At 61.0% G+C, this 9,194-nt stretch overlaps 1 protein-coding gene and 1 gene segment (V, D, J or C); both read left to right on the top strand.

The window, feature by feature from the left end:
• Positions 1–370: 370 nt before the first annotated feature.
• Positions 371–2,568, top strand: LOC101090949. The segment is given in 4 exon segments: positions 371–598; positions 923–1,228; positions 1,434–1,766; positions 2,126–2,568. Coding segments are annotated over 4 exon segments (1,122 nt in total).
• Positions 2,569–2,874: 306 nt separating this feature from the next.
• LOC109501218 (translation initiation factor IF-2-like) lies at positions 2,875–5,103 on the top strand. The gene is made up of 4 exons (XM_045060681.1): positions 2,875–2,929; positions 3,527–3,590; positions 4,140–4,668; positions 4,980–5,103. The coding sequence occupies exons 1-4, from the start codon at positions 2,875–2,877 to the stop codon at positions 5,088–5,090; spliced, it is 759 nt and encodes a 252-aa protein (XP_044916616.1). The 3' UTR covers positions 5,091–5,103.
• Positions 5,104–9,194: the final 4,091 nt, after the last annotated feature.

The raw sequence follows: 9,194 nt of genomic DNA, 5'->3' as shown, positions 1-9,194 counted from the left end.
GCTGACCTGGGCTGAACTGGGCTGAGCTAGCCTGAACTGGGCTGGGCTAGGGTGCAAGGGAAGGTGTTGTTTGGGTTAGTGTCAGCCCCCAGAGATCTGGTCTCCAGCCAGGCTGGCCCCTGTGTTCCTCGGGGATGCATGAGGGCCATGCTACTTCCTTTGCAGCCATGATCCCCTCTCTCCTCACCAGTCCTTGAAGGAAATTGGTCCTGTATGAGCAGATCATGCCTTGTGTTCTTGACTTTTCCAGCAGGGATATCCCAGGACTGAGTTGGAATTAGGCCTCTGACCTCCAAAACTTCATAGGCCACAGAGGTCAACTGTCACTGATCTGGAGGCTGCGGGTGGGTGGGTGGATGGGGACCCTGACTGGTTGGTGGGAAGGGGGTCCCGGAGGAACAGACCTCGTCTCCTGCCCTGTGCCACCTCTTACCTGGCAACAGGCCCTGGTGCAGACTCGCTTCAAGCCTGGACTGCTCTGCCTGTGCCCCCGCTCTGGGACCACCTGTCATGATCCCCAAAGCCCAGCAGAGAGCATATCTGTGCCCACTGCACAGATGGGAAGCTGAAAGTCCAGCAGCACGTGCGGACTCAGCCAGTGAGTGGGAGAGCCGTGTTCAATAACCACGAATCCCGTCTGGGAGCGGCCTGTGCCCGAGGCCTTCTCCCAGGAACATGTCCAGGTCCTCGTGCTAGAACCCTGACAAGCACGTTCAGAAACAGTGCAAGAGGACCCAGGCAGCCGGTTCCAACCCCGGGTCCATGGCATGTGAGCTGAATGACCTCGGGGCTGTCACTAACCCTCTCTGTGCCAGATTCCTCCAGTGTAAAGGAGAAACGGGCATCATCCTGGGCTTGTGAGGCCGTCACAGGTCCGGGCAGCATGCGGGCCCACCACCTCACAGAGCGTCCTGTGTTGCAGAGTCCAAAACCAGCCCCCGTGTCTTCCCGCTGAGCCTCAGGACCAGTGACCCAGCCGGGCAAGTGGTCATTGCCTGCCTGGTGCAAGGGTTCTTCCCGCCGGAGCCCGTGAGAGTGACTTGGAGCCCCAGCAAGGAAGGCGCGTCCATCCGGAACTTCCCCGTAGTGAAGTCTGCTTCCGGGAACCTGTACACCACGAGCAGCCAGCTGACCCTGCCGGCTAGCCAGTGCCCCGATGGCACGTCCCTGCAATGCCAAGTGGAGCACTATTCCAGCACCAGCCCGGCCGTGTCTGTGCCCTGCAGAGGTCAGAGGGCAGGCTGGGGCGGGGCAGGGGCCACCACATTCTCACCCTGACCCACCACCTGGAACTCCCCTGGGAGGAGAGTGGGCTGCCAGGCCCAGCTCCCAGCGAGTGGCCGAGAGAGGCACCCGGGAAGGAGCTGGAGGGAGGGGGAGGGGAGGTGGCAGAGGGGCTCACTGACCTGCTCAACCTTCCCCCCTGGTTCCAGCTGACCCCCCTCCTCCTTGTTCCCCGTGCAATGAACCCCGCCTGTCACTACACAAGCCCGCCCTTGAGGACCTGCTTCTGGGCTCCAATGCCAGCATCACGTGCACACTGAGCGGCCTGAAAAACCCCGAGGGTGCCCTGTTCTCCTGGACACCCTCAGGGAAGAAGGAGGCCATCCAGAAGCCCCCAGAGCGTGACTCCTGCGGCTGCTACAGTGTGTCCAGTGTCCTTCCAGGCTGCGCTGAGCCATGGAACCGCGGGGAGAACTTCTCCTGCACCGCCAGCCATCCTGAGCTCAAGACGCCAAAAACTGACACCATCTCCAAAGTCCTAGGTGGGCCCAGACCCTGACCGTGAGGTGCCGTTGGGCAACTCCTTGGCCTGCCTCCTCCCTCGAGCCCCTGGGCTTAGAGGCTCCCACCCACATTTTACTAGAGGACCCTGAGGCATGGGGTGCCCAGACCCCCCACCCGGCTCTCTGCCCTGCGGGGAACACTTTCCCGAGGACACTGAGGCTGGGGGTGCCCAGACCCCCCACCCGGCTCTCTGCCCTGCGGGGAACACTTTCCCGAGGACACTGAGGCTGGGGGTGCCCAGACCCCCCACCCGGCTCTCTGCCCTGCGGGGAACACTTTCCCGAGGACACTGAGGCTTGGGGTGCCCAGACCCTTAACCTAGCTTTCTGCCCTCCAGAGAACACTTTCCGGCCCCAGGTCCACCTGCTGCCGCCGCCGTCGGAAGAGCTGGCCCTCAATGAGCTGGTGTCGCTGACGTGCCTCGTGCGAGGCTTCAGCCCCAAGGACGTGCTGGTACGGTGGCTGCAAGGATCCCAGGAGCTGTCCCGGGAGAAGTACCTGACCTGGGGCCCCCTGCAGGAGCCCGACCAGAGCGTCCCCACCTTCGCCACGACCAGCGTGCTGCGAGTGTCGGCCGAGGACTGGAAGCAGGGGGAGAAGTTCTCCTGCATGGTGGGTCACGAGGCCCTGCCCCTGGCCTTCACCCAGAAGACCATCGACCGCCTGGCGGGTAAACCCACCCACGTCAACGTGTCTGTGGTCATGTCGGATGTGGAAGGCGTCTGCTACTGAACTGCCCACCTGCCCCTCCCTGAATAAACTCCGTACTGGCCCAAAGCAGCCCCACGCTTCCCTCAGGCTGCCTGTCTGTCCATATTCAGGGTCTGCGGCCGGGGCACGGCAGGGCCCGCAGGGGGGAGGGCGACTGCTGCCCTGACCCTTTGGGGCCTCACTTTCCTTGCTCGGCCTTCACACCCGTGTGTGTGTGTGCGTGTGCGTGTGTGAGCACGTGGTGCACAGCAAGGCAAGCTGGGAGCCAAACCTGAGCTCGACAGTCAGCGAGGTGGGCACAGCCCAGTGGGTCCTGAGCAGCGGGCACCACGCAAGTCCTCAGTGGGCAGGTGACGTGGTCTTGGATCTCAGAAAATGCCTCTAGGGGCAGCTGTGAGGGACGAGAGGGAGGCAGGAGAGCAGGTGGCCGGTGAGGAGGCTGGTGTCACCGTCAGGGGCCACGGCAGGAATGAGGGGAGGGCAGGATTCTAGGGGCTCGCGCCACGGGTGGTGAAACGCACACGGTTGTGGGACGGCCTCACTGATGCACCTAGCGAGGGAGCCACCCTGCACCAAACGACTCTGTAGGCAGCACACACACGCCCCAGGCTCACACTCACGCGCACGCACACGCGTCTAGATGCAGGAAGCTCACAGCCCAGACCCGGGTCCACGAAGGCAAGGCGGGGGGGGGGGGGTGTTCCCTGCCCAAGATTCCCCACCTTGCCTGTGTGCTCCCCGGGCACAGCTCAGGGCCCAGTTCCACAGACCCTCCCAGGCAGCCCCTGCTCCCTGCCTGACCCCCGGATTCAGGTCTCCCATCTCTTCCTGGACCCGAGTATGGATATGGCAAGGGCAGGCCGGGGAGGGGTGAGGAGAGACAGCTCCCACCAGGGCCCCTCTGCAGCTGCTGCTGCGGGAGGCCCCGGCAGGAAGACAGAGCTTAGAGGCCCTACTGTGGCCACCGTGGGACACCTGGAGGTATAGCTCCCACAAGGGGGCAGCGGGGCCCCTGCTCTCATCTCAGACACCTGCTGGGCTTCCCCACGGGACCTGGCCTCTGGCCTCCTGCCACTGCTCCCAGAGCCAAAGTGAGCTGGGGACGCCACCCACATGGCCACTGCTCCCCTCTCAAAAGTCTGGCCACCAAGGGAGCCAGTGCCTGGCCCAGAGAAAGAGCTTCCTAAAGAGATGGGGGAGAGGAAGAGTCAATAGCTGAGGGGGACAGCAGACGGACAGCAGACAGTCAGGCAGACACAACACAGGACATGTAACGGAAGGAAGGATGGACAGACAGGTGGATGGTAGGAAGGAGAGGGACGGACCGACGGATGGAAGGATGGATGACTGGATGTGTCAGCATGTGACAAGCAGATCCAAATCCCACTTAACACAGAAGGTCTGTGCCCTAAGACCCTGAAGACAGCCCATGCTGGTGGCCTTCGCCTGGGCCTCCCTCAAACTCCTTGTAGCCTATCAGCCACATTCCCTGGGAAGGCAGCGTGCCCTCAGACCCAGAGCCCTGTCTCACCCCGGAGCGTCCGAGGGTGGCATGTCTGGTCCTCTCTGACCCCACCCAGGGCCCAGGCCCAGGCCAAGCCAAGAACATAGGGCTTGCTGAGGGCTTGCTGAGCACACAGACGGGGCGGGCGTCCAGGAGGCCTTGGGCTTGAGCTCCATTTAGAGCAGCAGAACTCTGGCCCTGCCAGGTCTCTCTCCCCAAGGTCCTGCCAGGACTCCCTCAGACATGGGGGGCCTTGGGCATCTGAAAAACTGCAAGGGTCCCAGCCCCTTCCCTGGGCACCTGTCACCTCATCCTCCCTGAGGCAGCCCCAGTCCTGCGAGAGGGCACCCCGCTGTCCCGACCCCGAGGGCGCGTGGAAGGGAAGGCCTGGGCTCGCGCCCCACCTGTGCAGGCGTGGGTCTGGCAGACTCTCAGTGTCTTGCAGATTGCCGGGAGCCACTTCCCTGGCTGGTGCTGGACCTACCGCAGGAGGACCTGGAGGAAGACGCCCCAGGAGCCAGCCTGTGGCCCACCACGGTCACCTTGCTCACCCTCTTCCTACTGAGTCTCTTCTACAGCACAGCGCTGACCGTGACAAGTGTGCGGGGCCCAGCCGACAGCAGAGAGGGCCCCCAGTACTGAGCAGAAGCCAGCCAGGCACACAGGTGGGGTGAGGAGGCAGAGGGGTGGGCTGACGGGGACAGGGGCCTCGGCCACCAGAGCATCTGCCTACTCCACACCCTTGGGGTTGGGGGGGGAGGGGTCTGGCCTCCCAGGGAGGTGATCCCCTCACAGACACTGAGGATGTGGGCGGTCCTGGGGCCGGGGCTTCAATGTCCCCCAGCAGGCTCTGGGAGTTAGGTTCCCTGGGTGAAGTCATTGTAGGATTCAATCCGTCTCCCCTGAGGCAGGCCAGGGCTGGGGACAGGGCACTGGCAAGGAACTCCCCTGGACCCTGACCCCACTGTGTTTGCAGGGAGGAGGCTGGAGGAGCTTCTGGGAAGCCCAGCTGGATGTCAGAGCTCAGCGCTGCTCAGAAACTGCCCGCCCACCCCCACACACAGGCCGTGCTGGCACAATAAACTGATCCCAAAGGCAAAGGTTCTCAGACTCTGAATGAGAGGAGGGAAAAGAGAGGGACGGAGGTTTGGGATAAGGGGACACCTCACTCAAGGCCCAGGGTGAGGGTCCTTCACCTAGAACCCACCTGATCTGATCCTCCATAAGGCACAGGCACAAGACAAGAACTGTCCTTCACCAAGGACAGTATGAAGCAAGACCCCTGCCAAGAACAGCACCCAGAACCCTGGTCTTGGTCACTGGGCCCTTGTCCTGGTCACTGAGCCCAAGTCATGATTCACTGAGACCTGGTCATGATCACTGAGGCCCTGGTCCTCATCACTGAGCCCTGGTCCTGGTCACTGAGCTCTAGTCCTGATCACTGGCCCCTATAGGGTCCTTGTGACTGAGCCCTGGTCCTCATCACTAAGACCTGGTCCTCATCATTGGGCCCTAGTCCCGATCACTGTGACCTGGTCCTGGTCACTGAGCCCTGGTTCTGGTCACTGAGCCCTGGTTATGATCACTGGTCCCTAGTCCTGGTCACTAAGCCCTAGTCCTGGTCACTGAGACCTGGCTATGATCACTGGGCCTTGGTCCTGATCACTGAGACCTGGTCTTGCTCACTGAGCTCTGGTCCTGATCTCTGACCCCTAGTCCTTGTGACTGAGCTTTGGTCCCTGTCACTGGGTCCTGGTCCTGGTCACTGGGCCCTGATTCTGGTCACTGAGCCTTGGACCTAACCACTAAGCCATGGTCCTGGCCACTGAGCCTGGGTCCTAATCATTGTGCCTGGCCCTTGTCACTGAGCCCTGGTCCTGACATTGTACCCTGGTACTCATCACTCAGCCCTGGTCTAGTCACTGTGGCCTGATCTAATCACCGTGTCCCTGTCATGATTATTTTATTCTGATCACTTATCCATGGTCCTCAACACTGAACCCTGTTCCTGATCACTGGTCCCTGGTCTGATGACTGAGCTCTAGTCCTGATCACTGAGCCTGGTCTTCTTGGTCACTGAGCCTGGTCACTGAGCCTGGTCACTGAGCCTGGTCCTGATCACTGAGCCCTGGTCCTGGTCACTGAACCCTGGTCTTGGTCACTGAGCCCTGGTCCTGGTCACTAAGCCTGGTCCTGGTCACTGAGCCTGGTCTTCTTGGTCACTGAGCCTGGTCCTGATTACTGAGCCCTGGTCCTGGTCACTGAACCCTGGCCTTGGTCACTGAGCCTGGTCCTGATCGCTGAGCCTGGTCTTGGTCACTAAGCCTGAGCTTTGTCCTAGTCACCAAGCCCTCATCCTGGTCACTGAGCCCTGGTCTTGATCACTGAGCCCTGGTCCTAGTCACTGAGTCTTGTCTGGTCACTGAGCCCTCATCCTGATCACTGAGCCTGGTCTTGATCACTGAGCCTTGGTCTTGGTCACTGAGTCTGGTCCTGGTCACAGAGCCTGTTCCATACCACTAAGCCCTGGTCCTGGTCACTGAGTCTTGTCTGGTCACTGAGCCCTCATCCTGATCACTGAGCCCTGGTCCTGATCACTGAGCCCTGGTACTGGTCACTGAGCCCTGGTCTTGGTCACTGAGCCTGGGCCTGGTCACTGAGCCCTGGTCCTAGTCACTGAGTCTTGTCTGGTCACTGAGCCCTCATCCTGATCACTGAGCCTGGTCTTGATCACTGAGCCTTGGTCTTGGTCACTGAGTCTGGTCCTGGTCACAGAGCCTGTTCCATACCACTAAGCCCTGGTCCTGGTCACTGAGTCTTGTCTGGTCACTGAGCCCTCATCCTGATCACTGAGCCCTGGTCCTGATCACTGAGCCCTGGTACTGGTCACTGAGCCCTGGTCTTGGTCACTGAGCCTGGGCCTGGTCACTGAGCCTGGGCCTTGTCACTCTGCCCTGGTCCTGGTCACTGAGCCCTGGCCTTGGTCACTGAGCCTGGTCCTGATCACTGAGCCCTGGTGTGGTCACTGAGCCCTGGTCCTAGTCACTGAGTCTTGTCTGGTCACTGAGCCCTCATCCTGATCACTGAGCCTTGGTCTTGGTCACTGAGTCTGGTCCTGGTCAGTGAGCCTGTTCCATACCACTGAGCCCTGGTCCTGGTCACTTAGTCTTGTCTGGTCACTGAGCCCTCATCCTGATCACTGAGCCCTGGTCCTGGTCACTGAGCCCTGGTTTTGGTCACTGAGCCTGGGCCTGGTCACTGAGCCTGGGCCTGGTCACTCTGCCCTGGTCCTGGTCCCTGAGCCTGGTCCTGGTCACTAATTCCAATTCCTGGTCACTGACCCTGCTCCTGGTCACTCTGCCCTGATCCTGTCACTAATCCCAATTCTGGGTCACTGAGCCCTGGGCATAAAAACTGAGTCCTAGTGTTCATTACATGGTCAGGTCCTGAGTTAGTGGCCATTTATTCTGAGTTGGAGCCCTTGTTCATGGCTTGCATCACACTTAGATCCTGAGTTCTATTCCCATGCTTTGGGTTCTTAGTCCCGACCCTCATCAGAGTGCCTGCATGGTAGAGGGGGAGCTTCCCAGGTGATCCAAGACCCTCTTGGTCTGGGCACTAGATGGAGGGCGAAGTGATGACCCCATGTCTGGCCTCATCTTTTCCAGGGCCCAGATGGCATGAGGCAGAGCCCCCATCCATGAGGGTCCCCGATACAGGGGAAGGGAGGAGGCGATGGTGTTTGTGTTCTCTTGTTTTTCTCTTTCTTCTCAGGCTTCACCTGCTGAACACCCAAAATAGTCCTAGGGGAGGCTGAGTCATTGTGAGTGCGGCCCAGCCCAGGTGTCCCAGCCAGAGACTGCTATTCTGAGAATCAGGCCCGAAAACAGAGATCTGGCCAGATGGCGTTGGGGCCCGGGGCCTGGGCAAGGGTCTGGAGGCTGTGGTGGCAGAGAAGTCCCCAAGACCTGCAGAACACTCCAGCCCCCACCACACGTGGGCCCGCATCAGGCCAGGATCAGTCAGGGTCTATCCAGGGTCAGCTGGGATCACCTTGGACAGCCAATGTCAGTCTAGGATCAGCCAGGATCAGCCAGGGTCAAACAGGGTCAGCCCGGGGTCAGCCTAGGTGTTGGCAGGATCTACACAGGTTCTTCTGACATCCACAGGTCAATAGGGCTCTCACCGGCCACAGGACTCAGCGGCATGCAGCCTCTAAGGCTTCTGAGGGTTGGGCCCACAAAACAGCCAGGCCAGGTGGGACCTGACATTAGAGTTTGACATTAGAGTCTGACCTTAGAGTCTGACATTGACCTCTGCTGGCCCTGCACCCACACACCCCTCCTTCTGTCGTGCTTCCTCTGTGTTAGACCCCACAGGCAGCGATAGACTGTGGGCACAGCCCCAGGACTCCAGCAGGCATCCCCCTGGGCTGTGGACCAGGACAGGTACATTCCACAGGGCTCAGGGCAGGACCCATATCCCACACCGGGGGACACTGAGGGTCCAGGAAGGGCAGACCACACCAGGGTCAGTGAGAGAGACAGAGAGAGAGACAAAGACAAGAGGGGAGACAGACAGACAGGGGGAGGTGAAGACAATGGACAGGAGAAAGGAACAGAGAGAGCTGCAGAGAGAAGGTCAAGGCAAAGACACAGAGACGGGGCAGGACACGGGGCAGGCGCTGGAGATAAGCCCCTCACACATGCACCTGCACACCCATGCACACTCACACACTCCTGCCTCCCTACACACGCACTCAGAGACGTGCCCATGAACGCACACTGACCTCCTCGGTCTCCAGCTCACACACTCACTCATGTCCAGAGGGGGACATTCAGACCCCCACATGCACACTCACACTCTCACACCCATTCTCCTCCCTCCAGGCCCTGGGGGCTCAGGGAGTCCCACTGAGGCTCACGCAGGCCCACCACTCCCTGTGGGGCTGAGCAACGTACCCGGGTGTCTGGGTCCCGGCCTCACCACTCACTAGACCTGTGCCTCCCGGCCCGCCTTGGGGGTCCCATCTGTGAGGTGGGCACATGCCCTCCGCTCAGGGAAGGCCCCCACACGAACGGTGCAGGAACATGTGGGCAGAGGTCAGCCAGCAGCTGGGAGCAGCCGAGCAAGTCCTGGGCCAGAGCCAGGGGGCTGTGTGCAGGTGGGGACAGAGCAGCCTGGGGACCCC

Source organism: Felis catus, chromosome B3 (assembly GCF_018350175.1).
Source record: "Felis catus isolate Fca126 chromosome B3, F.catus_Fca126_mat1.0, whole genome shotgun sequence".
Classification (NCBI taxonomy): domain Eukaryota; kingdom Metazoa; phylum Chordata; class Mammalia; order Carnivora; family Felidae; genus Felis; species Felis catus.
This window is presented reverse-complemented; position numbering and strand designations above follow the sequence as displayed.

Bases quoted from the DNA above. Each gene is read 5' to 3' on its own strand.
- LOC109501218 (XM_045060681.1), top strand. From the start codon at position 2,875: ATGCCTCTAGGGGCAGCTGTGAGGGACGAGAGGGAGGCAGGAGAGCAG. The intron at 2,930-3,526 runs GTGAGGAGGCTG...CTCTCATCTCAG, and splicing joins GGCAGGAGAGCAGGTGGCCG to ACACCTGCTGGGCTTCCCCA. The intron at 3,591-4,139 runs GTGAGCTGGGGA...CTGAGCACACAG, and splicing joins CCACTGCTCCCAGAGCCAAA to ACGGGGCGGGCGTCCAGGAG.